Raw genomic sequence first — 22,365 nt, 5'->3', positions numbered from 1 at the left:
TGGGGTTCCCTTCTTTATGAGTTATGTGGTTTCCTGTAAACAATAAACTTGTTGAGTGACATACAGAGTGAAAGAGAATGGAGAAGACAATATTTGATCAGTAATGGGACATCCCTGTGACGTTGAGCACAGGAAGTCACTCAACAGCCTGTGCACCCATTCTGTAAATTTCTGGGTTCAGTCATTAGCAGCAAAGTATGGGAATTACACATCAGAATATTATTTGGGACACAGAGCCCAGCAGCACTTCGGCCCTTCTAGTCAATGCCGACTTCTTTGTGTTTTTACTGCCTAGTTCCATTCACCTTATTATACCCTTCATACACTCTCAGCCACGTCCTAATCCAAATTTCTCTTTAGTGTCTAAATCAAACCCACATCCTCCACTTCCACTGGCAGCTCAGTCAACACTCTCACCAACCTCCGAGTGAAGAATTCCCCTTCAGATTCCCCAAGAATATTTCACCTTTCACTCCGTGGGGGTGAGAGGGAAGACGGAGCGGAGAGGGATGGGGTTCAGGGGAGGGGGAGGCCGATTACAGAGAAGGAAACACAAGCAAGTCATCGAACACAGAAGCAAAGATACAGACTCTGCGGCTCAACTTGTCCGTGCCAAACGGATATTTCTTCCTAGTCCCACCTACTTGCACATTACACCCACACCTACCTCCAAATTATCCCCTCCCCGTACATCTCCAGTTCTGTACTTCTCCAACTTTCTGTTAAATGTCAAAAGCGAACCCACATCCACCACTTCCACAGGCAGCTTGTTCCACACCCTCAGCAACGCTGAGTGAAGAAATTCACCCTCAGGTTCCCCTAAAATATTTCACTTTTCAACCTTCAACTCCTGGGGGATGAGGGAGAATAGCGGGTAGGTGCGGGAGGAGGGCGAAGATGGTGGACTGGGAGAGGCTGAGCGGGAAGAGTGAATTAGACGAGGTGTTTATACTTACTTTTGCTCAGAAAAAAAGGTAATTGTTTGAACTTACTTGCTGTAAATTTACTACCCGTACCCTGTACATCCTCAACCAAATTATTGATACAGGTGACAGGTAACACGAAGCTCACGCCTGTGAGCTGTCTTAATGACTATCATCCAGTGATGAAATAATTCGAGAATTTGGTCATGGCAAAATCAAGGAACTGGACCCACTGCAATTTGACCATCACCAAAATAGCTCTACAGCAGATGCGAACTCAACGGACTTCACACGGCTGTAGGTCATCTGGACAATATAAACATGAAAACAGTTCTGCTAAACAACGGAAAATTGCATCTCCACAAAGTCCTCACTTGAGGCGACTACCTATAGCCGTGACACAGGAAATCACATCATCACTCTCCTAATACCGTGTATGATCATCTAAAACAACAGCGAAAATGGACTATTCGATAGCTCCTGTTCCCACACACCCGAGACCATGCTTCCCTAGGTAAAACCCTCTCTCCCTTCACCCCTTCCCTGCCCCTTTGTCACTCCCGATAGGCCACTACATACGAATCCACTCTCCCATTATATCTCCCACGAGGCTGTACAAACCCGTTTCCATCTCTGATGCAGAGGTCACATCGACAACCCCCCACCCCCACCTTCCCAATGTGCACTCGCAGTCTATGACGGTGACAGCCTTTCCAGATTCTGGGGCTTTGTAGCAAACACAATGTTAGCAGCAAGATTAGACAGCAGTTTTTCTTCGATTTCACCCAGCGCAATCACTCTGTGTCGTCTGACCCCGGGAGTGCGTGACGGGACGGTGTGGAGGGAGATTCACTCTATGTCTGACCCCGGGAGCGTGTGATGGGACGGTGTGGAGGGAGATTCACTCTGTGTCTGACCCCGGGAGTGTATGATAGGACGGTGCGGAGGGAGTTTAACTCTGTGTCTGACCCCGGGAGTGTGTGATGGGACGGTGCGGAGGGAGATTCACTCGGTGTCTGAACACGGGAGTGTGTGATGGGATGGTGTGGAGGAAGCTTCTCTCTGTGTCTGACCCTGGGAGTGTATAACGGCATACAGTGCAGGGAGCTTCACTCCGTGTGTAACGTCGTTATTCCATCACCCATCCGTCTCGTACTCGGGACCTCAGTGGTCTCACGTGGAGAGCGCCCTCTTCTTTGTGGTGGCGTGTTGGGGAGGAAGCATTAAGAAGAGGGACGCCTCACGTCTTAATAAGCTGGTAAGGAAGGAGGGCTCTGTCGTGGGCAAAGTACTGGAGAGTTTAACATCGGTAGCTGAGCGAAGGGTGCTGAGTAGGCTACGGTCAATTATGGAAAACCCTGAACATCCTCTACATAGCACCATCCAGAGACAGAGAAGCAGTTTCAGCGACAGGTTACTATCGATGCAATGCTCCTCAGACAGGATGAAGAGGTCAATACTCCCCAATGCCATTAGGCTTTACAATTCAACCGCCAGGACTTAAGAACTTTTTAAAAGCTATTATTAATGCTTTTTGAGAGAGTGATTTAGATGCATATCATATTTTTACTGAGTTAAGTATTGTATGTAATTAGTTTTGCTACAACAAGTGTATGGGACATTGGAAAAAAATGTTGAATTTCCCCATGGGGATGAATAAAGTATCTATCTATCTATCTATCTAATTTTATCTGTCTGCGGGGGTCAGTTAGCCAGGTTCCCAGACTCAGCCAGCCCGACCTCCCTCAGCCTGGAGCTGAGACGCTACTGTGTCAGTGTGAGGAGCTCCGACCCACTGTTGCAGTGCACAGGGTGCGGGGGGCAGCAGAAATCTCAAATAAAACTCGAGTTCGGCACCAGGACAGGAAGTTACAGCGGTTTATTGATTTCATCATGACAAATGTAAATTAAACAATGGGTGAGCTGCTGACGTGCGGGAATAAATAAGCTGCTCCCGACTCACTCACAGTCACACACAATTAACTGACCGGCGACATCGAGTGACAGTTTGAATAATCAGTCCCGTTTCTCACCGTCACTCTGCATCGGGGAACGGATGATTATAAAATCACAATTCAGGGCCGTGTCCGGGATCGCTGCAGATCCAGGGTCACTGCCGAGGGATTTGTCAATTTAACATCATTATATCGGCCAGGCTGCCGAATGCACCGCCCTCAGCAAAGGGAGCAAAAGGATTCTCTCCCGAGATAATCCCACACCGGGACAATCCCACCCCGGGACACCGGTATACCAAACTGAGCCCCGGACCCCGGGTCTGTTCCTGTCTGTGTAATTCCCCGGGGTCTCACGTGGGCGGGGTCTGGGACACGAACATCCGGCGGAAGCTGCGCCGCTGTCACTGCAGGACCGTTTCCGATGTTACTGAGCTCAAGACTGGAATCGGTTCCGTTAAAACCGTTGGGAATTACTCCCGGCGCGCGGCCATTAAAGGTAACGGCCGGGAATCGGCCAAAATATCCCTATCCCGCGGGCGGGAATGTTCACACATTCAGATGTTCACAGATCCACTCTCAGTCCGGGTCTGACTCCCTGCAGAGGTCTCAGTTCCTTCTTCCCGGTCGGACTGAACCGATTCCTCCCCAGCCTGAAACAGATGGAAGAATAAAGATAAAATAAACAGATTACACAACAGTGTCAGGAACAGGCGACCGGGGTTAATGTTTCAACAACACTCACAGACAAATATTACCAGAAAACCCGCAGATCCGCTGATATTTTATCACTTTGTACATCAACACAAACACTCACCAGATCAGCTCTAGACTCGGGAGGGTCAGTATGAGGCGGCGGAGAACGGAGACAGATCGGTCTGTCAGCAAGTTCGATCCCAGATCCAGCTCTGTCAATGATGGGCTTGTATTGAGAGCGGCGATGAGATCCTCGACACCAGAATCTGTGAGACTGACCTCCATCAGCCTGGAGATGAAAGAGAGTGAGGGTGAAGGGCACAGAGAGACAGGAGACGGTACAAATCACCAGTGTTTATCAGTAACACAATTACTGATCACATTAATGTTCAGTGTCAGACACCCAGTGACTGTAAACACAATCTCTCACAGTCTGGTACTTACCACAGTTTCTGTATTTTACACTCCGGGTTCTTCAGAGCCTCAGACACCAGTTTCACTCCTGAATCTCCCAGTTTATTATTACTCAGGCCCAGCTCCGTCAGTGATGGGTTTGTACTGAGAGCGGAGGCGAGATCCTCGACACCAGAATCTGTGAGACCGACACCGTACAGCCTGGAGATGAGAGAGAGTGAGGGTGAAGGATACAGAGAGACAGGAGACGGTACAAATCCCCAGTGTTTATCAGTAACACAATTACTGATTTTTTTTCTTCAGCACGACTGCGCAAGTCGGCCAGTGAGAACAGCGAGAAGAGTTTAAAAGGAAGACAGATTTACAGAGCGAGCATCAGAGGAGCGGGACACAGAGTAGGAAGGCTTTGGCTCAACGCTGCTTCGGCGATAAAGGGTCAAGGCGAGGTAGGTTATCTGTTTACAATACAGACAGAGAGTACGTGTGCGAGGCTGGTTTTCTGTGCTCGATGTCAGATTTGGGGCGTCCTGGAGACTCCCAGCCTCCTGAACGGCAACATCTGCACCCGGTGTGTCGAGCTGCAGCTCCTTAGGGACCGAGTTAGGGAACTGGAGATGCAGCTCGATGACCTTCGTCTGGTCAGGGAGAGCGATGAGGTGATAGAGAGGAGTTACAGGCAGGTGGTCACACCGGGGCCACGGGAGACTGAAGAAGTGGGTCACAGTCAGGAAAGGGAAGGGCAAGAAGCAGGTACTACAGAGTACCCCTGTGGCTGTACCCCTTGACAATAATTACTCCTTTTTGAGCACTGCTGGAGGGGGGGGGGATGGCCTACGGGGGGTTGAACAACAATAGCTACGCCTCTGACACAGAGTCTGGCCCTGTGACCCAGAAGGGCAGGGGAAGGAAGAGGATGGCAGCAGAGATAGGGGACTGTAGTTAGGGGGTCAGACAGCCGATTCTGTGGATGCAGGAAATAAACACGGATGGTAGTTTGCCTCCCAGATGCCAGGGTCCGGGATGTTTCTGATCACGTCCAATATATCCTGCAGTGGGAAGGAGAACAGCCAGAGGTCGTGGTACATATTGTTACCAATGACATAGGTAGGAAAAGGGAAGAGGTCCTGAAAATAGACTACAGGGAGTTAGGAAGGAAGTTGAGAAGCAGGACCTCAAAGGTAGTAATCTTGGGATTACTGCCTGTTCCACAAGTCAGTGAGTATAGGAATAGGATGAGGTGGAGGATAAATGTGTAGCTGAGGGTTTGAAGCAGAGGGCAGGGATTCATATTTCTGGATCATTGGGACCTCTTTTGCAGCAGGTGTGACCTGCACAAAAAGGGCGGGTTGCACTTGAATCCCAGGGGAAGCAATATCCTGGCGGGAAGGTTTGCTCAAGCTATTGCAGAGAGTTTAAACTAGAATTTTTGGAGGGTGGGAACCAAACTGAAAGACTGGGGAAGAGGCGGCTGGCTCACAAATAGAGAAAGCTTGGAGACAGTGCGAAAGATAGAGAAGGGACGCGCTCACACCAATGGTTTGAGATGTGTCTATTTTAATACAATGAGTATCATGAATAAAGCGGGTGAGCTTAGAGCGTGGTTCAGTACTTGGAGATATGATGTGGTGGCCATTACAGAGACTTGGAAGGTGCAGGGGCAGGAATGGCTACTTCAGGTGCCAGGCTTTAGATGTTTCAGAAAGGACAGGGAGGGGGACAAAGGAGGTGAGGGCGTGGCACTGTTGATCAGAGATAGTGTCACGGATGTAGAAAAGGAGGAAGTCATGGAGGGGTTGTCTACAGAGTCTCTGTGGGTGGAAGTTAGGAACAGGAAGGGGGTCAATAACTCTACTGGGTGTTTTGTATAGACCACCCAACAGTAACAGGGACATCGAGGAGCAGATAGGGAGACAGATTCTGGAATGGAGTAATAATAACAGAGTTGTTGAGGTGTGAGATTTTAATTTCACAAATATTGATTGGCATCTCCCTAGAGTGAGGGATTTAGATGGGGTGGAGTTTGTTACGTGTGTTCAGGAAGGGTTCTTGACACAATATGTAGATAAGCCTACAAGACGGGAGGTTGTACTTGATCTGCTATTGGGAAATGAACCTGGCTAGGTGTCAAGTCTCTCAGTGGGAGAGCATTTTGGGGTGATCACAATTCTATTTCCTTTACCGTAGCATTGGATAGGAACAGACAAGATAGGGAAACCTTTAATTGGAGTAAGGGGAAATATGAGACTATCAGGCTGGAAATTGGAAGCAGAAATCTGGAAGATATGAATCTGGAAGATTATAATGTTAGCAGGAAGGAGCTTAAGAATGAAATTAGGAGAGATAGAAGGGGCCATGAGAAGGCCTTGGCGGACAGGATTAAGGAAAACCCCAAAGCATTCTGCAAGTATGTGAAGAGCAAGAGGATAAGATGTGAGAGAATAGGACCAAACTGCTGTGACAATGGAAAAGTGTGTATGGATCCTGAGGAAATAGCGGAGGTATTTAATAAACCATTTGCTTCGGTATTCATAACGGAAAAGGATCTTGGCAATTGTAGGGATGAATTGCAGTGGACTGAAAAGCTTGAGAATGTAGATATTAAGAAAGAGGATGTGGTGGAGCTTTTAGAAAGCATCACGTTGGATACGTCACCGGGACCGGATGAGATGTACACCAGGCTACTGTTCGAAGTGAGGGAGGGGATTGCTGAGCCTCTGGCAATGATCTTTGTATCATCAATGAGGACGGGAGAGGTTGCGGAGGATTGGAGGGTTGAGGATGTTATTCCCTTATTCAAGAAAGGGAGAAAAGATAGCCCAGGAAATTATAGACCAGTGAGTCTTTCCTCAGTGGTTGGTAAGTTGATGGAGAAGATCCTGAGAGGTAAGATTTAATAACATTTGGAGAGGCGAAATATGATTAGAAATAGTCAGCATGGCTGTGTCAAAGGCAGGTCGTGCCTTACGAGTCTGATTGAATTTTTTGAGGATATGACTAAACTCATTGATGATGGTAGAGCCATAGATGTTGTGTGTATGGATTTTAGCAAGGCATTTCATAAGGTACCCAATGCAAGGCTTATTGAGAAGGTAAGGAGTCAAGGGATCCAAGGACACCTTGCTTTGTGGATCCAGAACTGGCTTGCCCACAGAAGGCAAAGAGTGGTTGTAGATGGGTCATATTCTGCATGGAGGCTGGTGACCAGTGGAGTGCCTCAGGGATCTGTTCTGAGACCTCTACTCTTTGTGATTTTTATAAATGTCCTGGATGAGGAAGTGGAGGGATGGGTTAGTAAATTTTCTGATGACACAAAGGTTGGGGGTGTTGTGGAGGGCTGTCAGAGGTTTTAGTGGGACATTGATATGATGTAAAACCGGGCAGAAAAGTGGCTAATGGAGTTCATCCCAGGTAAGTGTGAGGTGGTTCATTTTGGTAGTTCAAATATCATGGCAGAATATAGTGTTAATGGTAAGACTCTTGACAGTGTGGATGATCAGAAGGGTCTTGGGGTCCGAGTCCATAGGACACTGAAAGCGGCTGCGCAGGTTAACTCTGTGGTTAAGAAGGCATACGGTGCATTGGCCTTCATCAGTCGTGGGATTGAGTTTAAGATCCGAGAGGTAATGTTGCAGATAGAGGACCATAGTCAAACACCACTTGAAGTACTGTGCTCAGTTCTGGTCGCCTCACTGGAAAGGATGTGGAAACCATAGAAAGGGTACAGAGGAGAATTACAAGGATGTTGCCTGGTTTGGGGAGCATGCCTGATGAGAATAGTTTGAGTGAACTCGGCCTTTTCTCTTGGAGTGACGGAGGTTGAGAAGTGACTTGATAGAGGTGTACAAGATAATGAGAGGCATTGATCGTGTGGATATTCAGAGGCTTTTTCCCAGGGCTCAAATGGCTGCCACAAGAGGGCACATTTTTAAGGTGCTTGGAAGGACGTACAGTGGTATGTCATTGGAAGTAGCTACAGAGGATATGTCGGGGGTAAGGTTTTTTACACAGAGAGTGGTGAGTGCGTGGAATGGTCTGCCGGTGGCGTTGGTGGAGTCGGAAACGATAGGATCTTTTAAGAGACTCCTGGATGGATACTTGGAGCTCAGAAAAATAGAGGGCTATGGGTAAAACCTAGGTAGTTCTAAGGTAGGGACATGTTAGGCACAGCTTTGTGGGCCGAAGGGCCTGTATTGTGCTGTATGTTTTCTATGTTTCTATGTTTCTTCTGATCACATTAATGTTCGGTGTCAGACGCTCAGTGACTGTAAACACAATCTCCCACAGTCTGGTACTTACTGCAGTTTCTGTATTTTACACTCTGGGTTCCTCAGAGCCGCAGACACCAGTTTCACTCCTGAATCTCCCAGGTCATTACCACCCAGGTTCAGCTCCGTCAGTGATGTGTTTGTACTGAGAGCGGAGACGAGATCCTCGGTACCAGAATCTGTGAGATGGACATCACACAGCCTGGAGATGAGAGAGAGTGAGGGTGAAGGACACAGAGAGACAGGAGACGGTACAAATCCCCAGTGTTTATCAGTAACACAATTACTGATCACATTAATGTTCAGTGTCAGACACCCAGTGACTGTAAACACAATCTCCCACAGTCTGGTACTTACCCCAGTTTCTGTATTTTACACTCCGGGTTCCTCAGAGCCGCAGACACCTGTTTCACTCCAGAATCTCCCAGTTCATTATAACCCAGGTTCAGCTCCGTCAGTGATGGGTTTGTACTGAGAGCGGAGGCGAGATCCTCGGCACCAGAATCTGTGAGACCGACCTTGTACAGCCTGGAGATGAGAGAGAGAGAGTGAGGGTGAAGGACACAGAGAGACAGGAGACGGTAAAAATCCCCAGTGTTTATCAGTAACACAATTACTGATCACAATAATGTTAAGTGTCAGACACCCAGTGCCTGTAAACACAATCTCCCACAGTCTGGTACTTACCCCAATTTCTGTATTTTACCCACTGGGTTCCTCAGAGCCGCAGACACCAGTTTAACTCCTGAATCTCCCAGTTCATTAAAACTCAGTCTAAACACAAACAGACAGATTGATGAACAAAGTGATTCAAACCGTGAGTCTGAGGGAATTTCTCTCACTCAGATATATCAGGAAACATTAAACACTTCAGTGAATCACTGATCGTTGTTCCCATCACTGTGCATGTCCCACATAAGGAAGGGGGATGTGGAAGAGTGTTGCCACATAAGGAAGGGGGATGTGGAAGAGTGTTGCCACATAAGGAAGGGGGATGAGGAAGAGTGTTGCCACATAAGGAAGGGGGATGAGGAAGAGTGTTGCCACATAAGGAAGGGGGATGAGGAAGAGTGTTGCCACATAAGGAAGGGGGATGTGGAAGAGTGTTGCCACATAAGGAAGGCGGATGTGGAAGAGTGTTGCCACATAAGGAAGGGGGATGTGGAAGAGTGTTGCCACATAAGGAAGGGGTATGTGGAAGAGTGTTGCCACATAAGGAAGGGGGATGAGGAAGAGTGTTGCCACATAAGGAAGGGGGATGAGGAAGAGTGTTGCCACATAAGGAAGGGGGATGAGGAAGAGTGTTGCCACATAAGGAAGGGGGATGAGGAAGAGTGTTGCCACATAAGGAAGGGGGATGTGGAAGAGTGTTGCCACATAAGGAAGGGGGATGTGGAAGAGATGTCCCACAGGAGGGTCAGAGGGGAAATATGATCTTACAAGATAGATTGTATTGAAGGGGTGTTATGAACCTAGGATCATAATCGAGACAGGATATGTGCCCATGGCGTCTGGGTATTTGCTAGTGAGCACAGACACACAGTTGGACTGATGGTGATAGTAGCACACGGGGAAGGGCAGGGAAGGACAATCTCACAATGTTATTTCTTTCCTTCTCACTGGGACAGTCTGCTGACGGTCTCTTGTCCCTCACCGGCAAGTGGGTATGAATCTCTGACCCACCTTCTGCAGTCAGTGTCGGTCTGGGTGTCAGTAACAGTGAGAAGGTACATTGTCAATGGACGTGTCACAGGCAGTGAGAAACACGGCCATTCCTGTGATTTACTACCATTAGACCAATGGCCGTTGTTCACTTATCTGATGAAGTCTCCAACATCCCTTCACAAGGAACCACAGAACCCTCCCGTCCTTGGGGAATTAATGATAGACACCCTGGCGTTTGTCACAATTCTTCACAATCTAATTTAATATGGTTTTACCAAAATCACAATGACCAGTTTCACAGATCAGAGTGAGAGATAAATTAAGTTACCTCAACTCCTGACACTTGTGCAGCCCGGGTCCCAGCCGCTGGATTCCTTCACATTGAATGTGGCAGTTCTCCAGTCTGAGGTGTTTTATTGTATCACAGAGTCCGATGACATGAGACAGGACTGCACAATCAATCGGCATCAGTGTCATTCCACTGAATGAAAGTGTTTCCACAGATCTCAGTGCGGCCTGAACCTGTCCACGATTCTGAGACTCAAACAGGTAGTGCAATGTGTTCAGGAGTCTTTTTTTACCAGCTTCACTCCATGTGTTTCCACTCTGGCGTTTTATCTCCTCCTCCACCCAGTCAATCACCCGGCAGGTTGTTTGATGAGGGAAAGGACCCAGAATCTCCTCCAGGCCCCGAGCTGTCATTGAGGAGGAGAGACCAGCAATGAAACGGAGAAATACCTCAAATCGCCCATCTGTCGTGCTGTGGACTTCAGAGAGGAATTTCAGGATATCCCCGGGATGTGGATTCAGGAATTGTGCGACTGCAGCTACAAACTCTTGGATGGTGAGGTGTGGGAATGTGTACACCACACACTGGGCAGAATCCTCTCTCTCCAAAAGCTCCATCAGGAACCCGGACAGGAACTGGGAAGGCTGCAGATTGTTCTTGATTAAATCTCCATCTGTAAACACAATCTTCTTCTCGGACATTCCTCTGAAGGCCATCTGACCAACTCTGAGTAATACATCACGGGGGTTCTCAATCTCAGGGCCGTGGTTTTTCAGGATGTTGTAAATATAGTAGGAGTACAGTTGGGTGATGGTCTTGGGACCTCGCTGCGGGTCCCTGACTCTTTGTGTGAAGATTGGGCCCAGTGCCAGAGCGAGGATCCAGCAGTAGGAGGGGTTGTAGCTCATGGTGTACAGGATCTCGTTGTCCTTCACATAATTGAAAACAGCTTCCGCCACCGTCTGATCTTCAAAACGTCTGATGAAATATTCTTTCCGTTCCTTACCAACAAATCCCAGGATTTCAGCCTGGATACCGATCTGAGCGTTTTCCAATAAATGTAACGCAGTGGGCCGGGTGGTCACCAGCACTGAACACCCTGGGAGCAGCTTGCCCTGGATTAAACTGTATACTATGTCAGACACTTCACACCACCACTCGGGATCTGGGCACTGGTGCTTGGGTTCTGTATCTCTCCGACTGTCAGCAAAATCGATTGTGTGCTTGAATTCATCCAAACCATCAAATATAAACAGCAATCCCTCTGGGTTCTTCCAGACCTCGCTCAGGATATTCCCAAAGTAAGGATACTGATCCAGAATGAGTTCCCTCAGGTTTATTCTGCAGTTAATGGAGTTTAAATCCCGGAATTTGAAACTGAAGATAAACTGGAACTGTTGGTATATTTTCCCCGTGGCCCAGTCATAAACAATCTTTTGTACCATTGTTGTCTTTCCAATCCCCGGGTCTCCAGCCAGCGCTGCCGAACTCCCAGATTTGGAGTAACTTTGGGAAAACCTGCTCTGGAATAACTGATCAGTCCGGATTTTTTCCAGCTCTCCTTGGAGATGTTTCTCTCTCCACAGCTCATGTTCCACCAGTTTCCGAACTCGAACAGTAGAAATGACCGTGAGCTCAGCGTATAGATCAACCAGCTGGAAAACCTTCACCTTCTCCATCATCAGGATCGTGTTCACTCTCAGTGTTTCAGTCTGTGCCCGCAGAGTCTCCTTGTGTTTCTGTTGAACATCTTCCATGGGAACAGACAGTGGACAACAGACAACTGTTAGATGCCTCAACGCTGAACTGAGTATCTAAGCACACAAGAGTTAGCTCAAAGCTATTGCATTAATTGGATTCATCAATGGATGTTCCTACAGTAAAGTAAATTAGATTAACAGACCCCAAACTGGACAGAGAGGCCTGGTCTAGATAAAAATCAGATCAACACATTTCCACATTAACTGTGTTGTGAAGTTCAGTATTTCCCTGCTAGATTACTAACCCCCCGAGTGTCCCGTACCAGACAATCACCGATGACTGTCACAACTGTCATTTTCTTCTGTGGAAGAAACTTTTAATCGGATCTTGTCATGGGTGTGTGGTGTCTAACTCCGTGACTGGATCTCAAAGTGTGTTCGGATCCTGTCAGCTGTGTGTGGGGTCTCACAGTGTGTCAGGATCCTGTCAGGGCTGTGTGGGGTCTCACAGTGTGTCACGATTTTCCCGGTGGTGTGGGAGACATTACAGTGTGACTGGACCATGCCAGGTAATTGTTGGGTCTCGCAGTATGTCAGGACCCTGCCAGGTATGTGTGGCGTCTCACAGTGTGTCAGGACCCTGTCAGGGGGTGTGGTTTCTCACCGTGTTTAAGGACCTTGTCAGTAGCGTGTGGGGTATCACAGTGTTTCAGTCCCTGTCAGTGAGTTGTGGGTTCACACATTTTTGTCAGTAGTCTGTCATGGACATGTAGGATTTCACAGTGTGTGGGTTGTCTCACTGTTTGCCAGGACCCTGTCAGGGGTCCGTGGGGTCTCACAGTGTGTCAGGTCCCTGTCATGTGTGTGAGGGGTCTCACAGTGTGTCTGGACGCTGTCAGTAAGTTGTGGGGTCTCACATTGAGTCAGGACTCTGTCATGGACATGTAGGATCTCACATTGTGTGGTGGCTGAGAGTGTGCCGTGCCCCTGCCATTGTTGTGTGGCGTCTCTCTGAGTGTCATGACCCTGTCAGTGGTGTGTGGTGTCTCACAGTGCGTCAAGACCCTGTCAGGGGTGTCTTGGGTCTCACAGTTAGTCAGATCCCTGTTAGGTGAGTGTTGATCTCACCGTGTGTCAGGACCCTGTCAGGGGGTGTGGTGTCTCACGGTGTTTCAGGACCTTGTCAGTAGCGTGTGGGGTATCACAGTGTTTCAGACCCTGTCAGTGAGTTGTGGGTTTACACATTTTTGTCAGGACTCTGTCATGGACATGTAGGATTTCACAGTGTGTGGGTTGTCTCACTGTTTGTCAGGATCCTCGTAGGGGTGTGTGGTGTCTCTGGGTGTTTTAGGACCCTGTCAGGGTTGTGTTTGTCCTCACAGTGTGTCAGGACCCTGCCAGGGTTGTGTTAGTCCTCACAGTCAGTCAGGACCCTGTCAGTGGTCTGTGGGTTCTCACCGTGTGTCAGGACCCTGTCAGGACCCTGTCAGGGGTGTGTGGTGTCCCACAGTGTGTCCGGAACCTGTCAGGGGTGTGTGGAGTCTCACAGTGTGTCAGGACCCTGTCAGGGGTGTGTGGGGTCTCACAGTGTGTCAGGACCCTGTCAGGATGTTTGGGGTCTCACAGTGTGTCAGGAACCTGTCAGGGTGTGTGGGGTCTCACAGTGTGTCAGGTCCCCGTCAGGATGTGTGGGGTCTCACAGTGTGTCACGACCCTGTCAGGGGTGTGTGGGGTCTCACAGTGTGTCAGGACGCTGTCAGGGTTGTGTGGGGTCTCACAGTGTGTCAGAACCCTGTCAGGAACGTGTGCGGTCTCACACGGCATCAGACCCTGTGGTGTCTGGGGTCTCACAGTGTATCAGAACCCTGTCAGATTTGTGTGTTGTCTCACAGTGTGTCGGGAACGTGTCAGGAACGTGTGCGGTCTCACACGGCATCAATCCCTGTGGTGTCTGGGGTCTCACAGTGTATCAGAACCCTGTCAGAGTTGTGTGTTGTCTCACAGTGTGTCGGGAACCTGTCAGGAACGTGTGCGGTCTCACACGGCATCAGACCCTGTGGTGTCTGGGGTCTCACAGTGTATCAGAACCCTGTCAGAGTTGTGTGTTGTCTCACAGTGTGTCAGGACCCTGTCAGGAACGTGTGCGGTCTCACACGGCATCAATCCCTGTGGTGTCTGGGGTCTCACAGTGTATCAGAACCCTGTCACAGTTGTGTGTTGTCTCACAGTGTGTCGGGAACGTGTCAGGAACGTGTGCGGTCTCACACGGCATCAATCCCTGTGGTGTCTGGGGTCTCACAGTGTATCAGAACCCTGTCAGAGTTGTGTGTTGTCTCACAGTGTGTCGGGAACCTGTCAGGAACGTGTGCGGTCTCACACGGCATCAGACCCTGTGGTGTCTGGGGTCTCACAGTGTATCAGAACCCTGTCAGAGTTGTGTGTTGTCTCACAGTGTGTCAGGACCCTGTCCGGAACGTGTGCGGTCTCACACGGCATAAATCCCTGTGGTGTCTGGGGTCTCACAGTTTATCAGAACCCTGTCAGAGTTGAGTGTTGTCTCACAGTGTGTCGGCTCCTGGACAGGCGTGTCTGTGGTCTCGCAGTGTGTCGGGACCCTGTTAGGAGTTTGTGGGGTCTCACAGTGTGTCATGTCTCTGTCAGGGTTGTGTGGGGTCTCACAGTGTGTCAGGACCCTGTCAGGGTTGTGTGGGATCTCACAGTGTGACAGGACGCGGTCAGGGGTGTGTGGGGACTCACAGTGTGTCAGGTCCCTGTCAGGATGTGTGGGGTCTCACAGTGTGTCATGTCTCTGTCGGGTTGTGTGGGGTCTCACAGTGTGTCAGGACCCTGTCAGGGTTGCGTGGGATCTCACAGTGTGACAGGACGCGGTCAGGGGTGTGTGGGGTCTCACAGTGTGTCAGGTCCCTGTCAGGATGTGTGGGGTCTCACAGTGTGTCAGGACCCTGTCAGGGGTGTGTGGTGTCTCACAGTGTGTCAGGAACCTGACAGGGTGTGTGGGGTCTCACAGTGTGTCAGGTCCCTGTCAGGGGTGTGTGGGGTCTCACAGTGTGTCAGGTCCCTGTCAGGATGTGTGGGGTCTCACAGTGTGTCAGGACCCTGTCAGGTGTGTGAGGGGTCTCACAGTGTGTCAGGACGCTGTCAGGAACGTGTGGGGTCTCACACGGCATCAGACCCTGTGGTGTCTCGGGTCTCACAGTGTATCAGAACCCTGTCAGAGTTGTGTGTTGTCTCACAGTGTGTCGGCTCATGGACAGGCGTGTCTGGGGTCTCGCAGTGTGTCGGGACCCTGTTAGGAGTTTGTGAGGTCTCACAGTGTGTCAGGACGCTGACAGGTGTGCGTGGGGTCTCTCAGAGTGTCACGTCTCTGTCAGGGTTGTGTGGGGTCTCACAGTGTGTCAGGACCCTGTCATAGTTGTGTGGGATCTCACAGTGTGTCAGGAAGCGGTCAGGGGTGTGTGGGGTCTCACAGTGTGTCAGGACCCTGTCAGGAACTGGTGGGGTCTCACACGGCATCAATCCCTGTGGTGTCTGGGGTCTCACAGTGTATCAGAACCCTGTCAGAGTTGTGTGTTGTCTCACAGTGTGTCGGCTCCTGGACAAGCGTGTCTGGGGTCTCACAGTGTGTCGGGACCCTGTCAGTGGTGTGTTGGGTCTCACAGTGTATCTGAACCCTGTCAGAGTTGTGTGTTGTCTCACACTGTGTCATGTCCCTGTCAGGGGTGTGTTGGGTCTCAGAGTGTGTCAGGACCCTGTCAGGGGTGTGTGGGGTCTCACACTGTGTCAAGACCCTGTCAGGGTGTGTGGGGTCTCACAGTGTGTCAGGTCCCTGTCAGGGAGTGTGGGGTCTCACAGTGTGTCAAGACCCTGTCAGGGTGTGTGTTGTCTCACAGTGTGTCATGTCCCTGTCAGGGGTGTGTTGGGTCTCAGAGTGAGTCAGGACCCTGTCAGGGTTGAGTGGGGTCTCACACTGTGTCCGGACCCTGTCAGGGGTGTGTGGGGTCTGACAGTGTGTCAGGACCCTGTCAGGGTGAGTGGGGTCTCACAGTGTGTCAGGTCCCTGTCAGGGAGTGTGGGGTCTCACAGTGTGTCAGGACCCTGTCAGGCGTGTGTGGGGTCTCACAGTGTTTCAGGGCTCTGTCAGGGTGTGTGGGGTCTCACAGTGTGTCAGGACCCTGTCAGGAGTGTGTGGGGTCTCACAGTGTGTCAGGACCCTGTCAGGGTGTGTGCTGTCTCACAGTGTGTCAGGACCCTGTCAGGGTGTGTGGTGTCTCACAGTGTGTCAGGACCCTGTCAGGGGTGTGTGGGGTCTCACAGAGTGTCAGGACCCTATCAGGGGTGTGCGGGGTCTGACAGAGTGTCAGGACCCTGTCAGGGGTGTGTGGGGTCTCACAGTGTGTCAGGACGCTGTCAGGGGTGTGTGGGGTCTGACAGAGTGTCAGGACCCTGTCAGGAACGTGTGGGGTCTCATACGGCATCAGACCCTGTGGTGTCTCGGGTCTCACAGTGTATCAGAACCCTGTCAGAGTTGTGTGTTGTCTCACCGTGTGTCGGCTCCTGGACAGGCGTGTCTGGGGTCTCCCAGTGTGTCGGGACCCTGTCATGAGTTTGTGGTGTCTCACAGTGAGTCAGGACGCTGTCTGGGGTGTATTGGGTTTCACAGTGTGTAAAGACCCTGCCAGGGTTCTGTGGAGTCTCACAGTGTGTCAGGACCCTGTCAGGGGTGTGTGGGGTCTAACAGAGTGTCCGGTCCCTGTCAGGTCTGTGTGGGGTCTCACAGTGTGTCAGGACGCTGTCAGGGGTGTGTGGGGTCTCACAGTGTTTCAGGACCCTGTCAGGGTGTGTGAGGTCTCACAGTGCGTAGGGACCCTGTCAGGGGTGTGTGGGGTCTCACAGTGTGTCAGGACGCTGTCAGGGGTGTGTGGGGTCTCACAGTGTGTCAGGACCCTGTCAGGAACTGGTGGGGTCTCACACAGCATCAATACCTGTGGTGTCTGGGGTCTCACAGTGTATCAGAACCCTGTCAGAGTTGTGTGTTGTCTCACAGTGTGTCGGCTCCTGGACAGGCGTGTCTGGGGTCTCGCAGTGTGTCGGGACCCTGTCATGAGTTTGTGGGGTCTCACAGTGAGTCAGGACGCTGTCTCGGGTGTGTGTTCTCACCGTGTGTCATGTCTCTGTCAGGGGTGTGTGGGGTCTCACATTGTGTCAGGACGCTGTCAGGGGTGTGTGGGTTCTCACAGAGTGTCAGAACCCTGTCAGGAGTGTGTGGGGTCTCACAGAGTGTCAGGACGCTGTCAGGAACGTGTGGGGTCTCACACGGCATCGGACCCTGTGGTGTCTCGGGTCTCACAGTGTATCAGAACCCTGTCAGAGTTGTGTGTTGTCTCACAGTGTGTCGGCTCATGGACAGCCGTGTCTGGGGTCTCGCAGTGTGTCGGGACCCTGTTAGGAGTTTGTGGGGTCTCACAGTGTGTCAGGACGCTGTCAGGTGTGTGTGGGGTCTCGCAGAGTGTCACGTCTCTGTCAGGGTTGTGTGGGGTCTCACAGTGTGTCAGGACCCTGTCATAGTTGTGTGGGATCTCACAGTGTGTCAGGAAGCGGTCAGGGGTGTGTGGGGTCTCACAGTGTGTCAGGACCCTGTCAGGAACTGGTGGGGTCTCACACGGCATCAATCCCTGTGGTGTCTGGGGTCTCACAGTGTATCAGAACCCTGTCAGAGTTGTGTGTTGTCTCACAGAGTGTCGGCTCCTGGACAAGCGTGTCTGGGGTCTCGCAGTGTGTCGGGACCCTGTCAGTGGTGTGTTGGGTCTCACAGTGTATCTGAACCCTGTCAGAGTTGTGTGTTGTCTCACACTGTGTCATGTCCCTGTCAGGGGTGTGTTGGGTCTCAGAGTGTGTCAGGACCCTGTCAGGGGTGTGTGGGGTCTCACACTGTGTCAAGACCCTGTCAGGGTGTGTGGGGTCTCACAGTGTGTCAGGACCCTGTCAGGGGTGTGTGGGGTCTCACAGTGTTTCAGCACCCTGTCAGGGTGTGTGGGGTCTCACAGTGTGTCAGGACCCTGTCAGGAGTGTGTGGGGTCTCACAGTGTGTCAGAACCCTGTCAGAGTTGTGTGTTGTCTCACAGTGTGTCGGCTCCTGGACAGGCGTGTCTGGGGTCTCGCAGTGTGTCGGGACCCTGCCAGGGTTCTGTGGAGTCTCACAGTGTGTCAGGACCCTGTCAGGGGTGTGTGGTGTCTAACAGAGTGTCCGGTCCCTGTCAGGTCTGTGTGGGGTCTCACAGTGTGTCAGGACGCTGTCAGGGGTGTGTGGGGTCTCACAGTGTTTCAGGACCCTGTCAGGGTGTGTGAGGTCTCACAGTGCGTAGGGACCCTGTCAGGGGTGTGTGGGGTCTTACAGTGTGTCAGGACGCTGTCAGGGGTGTGTGGGGTCTCACAGTGTGTCAGGACCCTGTCAGGAACTGGTGGGGTCTCACACAGCATCAATACCTGTGGTGTCTGGGGTCTCACAGTGTATCAGAACCCTGTCAGAGTTGTGTGTTGTCTCACAGTGTGTCGGCTCCTGGACAGGCGTGTCTGGGGTCTCGCAGTGTGTCGGGACCCTGTCATGAGTTTGTGGGGTCTCACAGTGAGTCAGGACGCTGTCTCGGGTGTGTGTTCTCACCGTGTGTCATGTCTCTGTCAGGGGTGTGTGGGGTCTCACATTGTGTCAGGACGCTGTCAGGGGTGTGTGGGTTCTCACAGAGTGTCAGGACCCTGTCAGGAGTGTGTGGGGTCTCACAGAGTGTCAGGACGCTGTCAGGAACGTGTGGGGTCTCACACGGCATCAGACACTGTGGTGTCTCGGGTCTCACAGTGTATCAGAACCCTGTCAGAGTTGTGTGTTTTGTCTCACAGTGTGTCGTCTCCTGGACAGGCGTGTCTGGGGTCTCGCAGTATGTCGGGACCCTGTCATGAGTTTGTGGGGTCTCACAGTGAGTCGGGACGCTGTCTGGGGTGTGTGGCGTTTCACAGTGTGTGAAGACCCTGCCAGGGTTCCGTGGAGTCTCACAGTGTGTCCGGTCCCTGTCAGGTGTGTGTGGGGTCTCACAGTGTGTCAGGTCCCTGTCAGGGAGTGTGGGGTCTCACAGTGTGTCAGGACCGTGTCAGGGGTGTGTGGGGTCTCACAGTGTTTCAGCACCCTGTCAGGGTGTGTGGGGTCTCACAGTGTGTCAGGACCCTGTCAGGAGTGTGTGGGGTCTCACAGTGTGTCAGGACCCTGTCAGGGTGTGTGGTGTCTCACAGTGTGTCAGGAGCCTGTCAGGGTGTGTGGTGTCTCACAGTGTGTCAGGACCCTGTCAGGGGTGTGTGGGGTCGCACAGTGTGTCAGGACCCTATCAGGGGTGTGTGGGTTCTCACAGTATGTCAGGACGCTGTCAGGGTGTGTGGTGTCTCACAGTGTGTCAGGACCCTGTCAGGGGTGTGTGGGGTCGCACAGTGTGTCAGGACCCTATCAGGGGTGTGCGGGGCCACACAGTGTGTCAGGACGCTGTCAGGGGTGTGTGACGTCTCACAGTGTGTCAGGACGCTGTCAGGGGTGTGTGGGGTCTCACAGTGTGTCAGGTCCCTGTCAGGGGTGTGTTGGGTCTCACAGTGTATCAGAACCCTGTCAGAGTTGTGTGTTGTCTCACAGTGTGTCATGTCCCTGTCAGGGGTGTGTTGGGTCTCAGAGTGAGTCAGGACCCTGTCAGGGGTGTGTGGGGTCTCACACTGTGTCAGGACCCTGTCAGGGGTGTGTGGGGTCTCACAGTGTTTCAGGGCTCTGGCAGGGTGTGTGGGGTCTCAAGGTGTGTCAGGACCCTGTCAGGAGTGTGTGGGGTCTCACAGTGTGTCAGGACCCTGTCAGGGTGTGTGGTGTCTCACAGTGTGTCAGGAGCCTGTCAGGGTGTGTGGTGTCTCACAGTGTGTCAGGACCCTGTCAGGGGTGTGTGGGGTCGCACAGTGTGTCAGGACCCTATCAGGGGTGTGTGGGTTCTCACAGTATGTCAGGACGCTGTCAGGGTGTGTGGTGTCTCACAGTGTGTCAGGACCCTGTCAGGGGTGTGTGGGGTCGCACAGTGTGTCAGGACCCTATCAGGGGTGTGCGGGGCCACACAGTGTGTCAGGACGCTGTCAGGGGTGTGTGACGTCTCACAGTGTGTCAGGACGCTGTCAGGGGTGTGTGGGGTCTCACAGTGTGTCAGGTCCCTGTCAGGGGTGTGTTGGGTCTCACAGTGTATCAGAACCCTGTCAGAGTTGTGTGTTGTCTCACAGTGTGTCATGTCCCTGTCAGGGGTGTGTTGGGTCTCAGAGTGAGTCAGGACCCTGTCAGGGGTGTGTGGGGTCTCACACTGTGTCCGGACCCTGTCAGGGGTGTGTGGGGTCTGACAGTGTGTCAGGACCCTGTCAGGGTGTGTGGGGTCTCACAGTGTGTCAGGTCCCTGTCAGGGAGTGTGGGGTCTCACAGTGTGTCAGGACCCTGTCAGGGGTGTGTGGGGTCTCACAGTGTTTCAGGGCTCTGGCAGGGTGTGTGGGGTCTCAAGGTGTGTCAGGACCCTGTCAGGAGTGTGTGGGGTCTCACAGAGTGTCAGGACCCTATCAGGGGTGTGCGGGGTCTGACAGAGTGTCAGGACCCTGTCTGGGGTGTGTGGGGTCTCACAGTGTGTCAGGACGCTGTCAGGGGTGCGTGGGGTCTCACAGAGTGTCAGGACCCTGTCAGGAACGTGTGGGGTCACATACGGCATCAATCCCTGTGGTGTCTGGGGTCTCACAGTGTATCAGAACCCTGTCAGAGTTGTGTGTTGTCTCACAGTTTGTCGGCTCCTGGACAGGCGTGTCTGGGTTCTCGCAGTGTGTCGGGACCCTGTCATGAGTTTGTGGGGTCTCACAGTGAGTCAGGACGCTGTCTGGGGTGTGTGGGGTTTCACAGTGTGTGAAGACCCTGCCAGGGTTCTGTGGAGTTTCACAGTGTGTCAGGACCCTGTCTGGGGTGTGTGGAGTCTCACAGTGTGTCCGGTCCCTGTCAGGTGTGTGTGGGGTCTCACAGTGTGTCAGGACGCTGTCTGGGGTGTGTGGTGTCTCACAGTGTTTCAGGACCCTGTCTGGGTGCGTGAGGTCTCACAGTGCGTCGGGACCCTGTCAGGGGTGTGTGGGGTCTCACAGTGTGTCAGCTCCCAGTCAGGGGTGTGTGGCGTCTCACAGTGTGTCAGGAGACTCTCAGGGTTGTGTGTGGTCTCACGTTGAGTCAGGACGCTGTCAGGGCTGTCTGGGTTTTCTCAATGTGTCAGGACCCTGTCAGTTGTGCGTGGGGTCTCACACTGTTTCAGAACCCTGACTGCGGTATGTGGGGTCTCACAGTGTGTCAGACCGCTGTCAGGGGTGTGTGGCGTCTCATAGTGTGTCAGGTCCCTGTCATGGGTGTGTTGGGTCTCAGAGTGTGTCAGGACCCTGTCAGGGGTGTGTGGGGTCTCACAGTGTGTCAGGTCCCTGTCATGGGTGTGTTGGGTCTCAGAGTGTGTCAGGACCCTGTCAGGGGTGTGTGGGGTCTCACAGTGTGTCAGGACCCTGTCAGGGTGTGTGGGGCCTCACAGTGTGTCAGGACCCTGTCTGGGGTTTGTGGGGTCTCACAGTGTTGTCAGGAACCTGCCAGGTGTGTGTGGCGTCTCACAGTGTGTCACGACCCTCTCAGGGGGTGTGGTTTCTCACCGTGTTTGAAGACCTTGTCAGTAGCGTGTGGGGTATCACAGTGTTTCAGTCCCTGTCCGTGAGTTGTGGGTTCACACATTTTTGTCAGTACTCTGTCATGGACATGTAGGATTTCACAGTGTGTGGATTGTCTCACTGTTTGCCAGGACCCTGTCAGGGGCGCGTGTGGTCTCACAGTGTGTCAGGTCCCTGTCATGTGTGTGAGGGGTCTCACAGTGTGTCTGGACGCTGTCAGTAAGTTGTGGGGTCTCACATTGAGTCAGGACTCAGTCATGGACATGTAGGATCTCACATTGTGTGGTGGCCGAGAGTGTGCCGTGCCCCTGCCATTGTTGCGTGGCGTCTCTCTGAGTGTCATGACCCTGTCAGTGGTGTGTGGTGTCTCACAGTGCGTCAAGACCCTGCCAGGGCTGTCTTGGGTCTCACAGTTAGTCAGATCCCTGTTCGGTGAGTGTTGATCTCACCGTGTGTCAGGACCGTGTCAGTGATTTGTGGGTTTACACATTTTTGTCAGGACTCTGTCATGGACATGTAGGATTTCACAGTGTGTGGGTTGTCTCACCGTGTGTCAGGACCCTGTCAGGTGTGTGTGGTGTCCCACAGTGTGTCAGGACCCTGACAGGGGTGTGTGGAGTCTTACAGTGTGTCAGGACCCTGTCAGGGTGTGTGGGCTCTCACAGTGTGTCCGGTCCCTGTCAGGTGTGTGTGGGGTCTCACAGTGTG

The 22,365-nt window shown here is 52.1% G+C and overlaps 1 protein-coding gene across 1 annotated transcript in view; it reads right to left on the bottom strand.

Annotated features, from left to right (window-relative positions):
- Positions 1-3,319: 3,319 nt before the first annotated feature.
- LOC140724258 (NACHT, LRR and PYD domains-containing protein 3-like) overlaps positions 3,320-22,365 on the bottom strand; it is a 297,596-nt gene continuing 278,550 nt past the window's right edge. The window contains exons 8-13 of the mRNA XM_073038729.1: positions 8,938-9,024; positions 8,608-8,778; positions 8,282-8,452; positions 4,016-4,186; positions 3,693-3,860; positions 3,320-3,528 (exon numbers count right to left, since the gene is read on the bottom strand). Of these exons, the coding sequence (XP_072894830.1) occupies positions 3,441-3,528; positions 3,693-3,860; positions 4,016-4,186; positions 8,282-8,452; positions 8,608-8,778; positions 8,938-9,024 (856 nt within the window). The 3' untranslated portion in view covers positions 3,320-3,440. The remainder of the gene's footprint in view (positions 3,529-3,692; positions 3,861-4,015; positions 4,187-8,281; positions 8,453-8,607; positions 8,779-8,937; positions 9,025-22,365) is intronic.

The sequence above is a fragment of the Hemitrygon akajei genome, unplaced genomic scaffold (genome assembly GCF_048418815.1).
Source record: "Hemitrygon akajei unplaced genomic scaffold, sHemAka1.3 Scf000180, whole genome shotgun sequence".
NCBI classification, from domain to species: domain Eukaryota; kingdom Metazoa; phylum Chordata; class Chondrichthyes; order Myliobatiformes; family Dasyatidae; genus Hemitrygon; species Hemitrygon akajei.
Note: the sequence above shows the minus strand (reverse complement) of the source record. Positions and strands in the feature narration are given on the sequence as shown.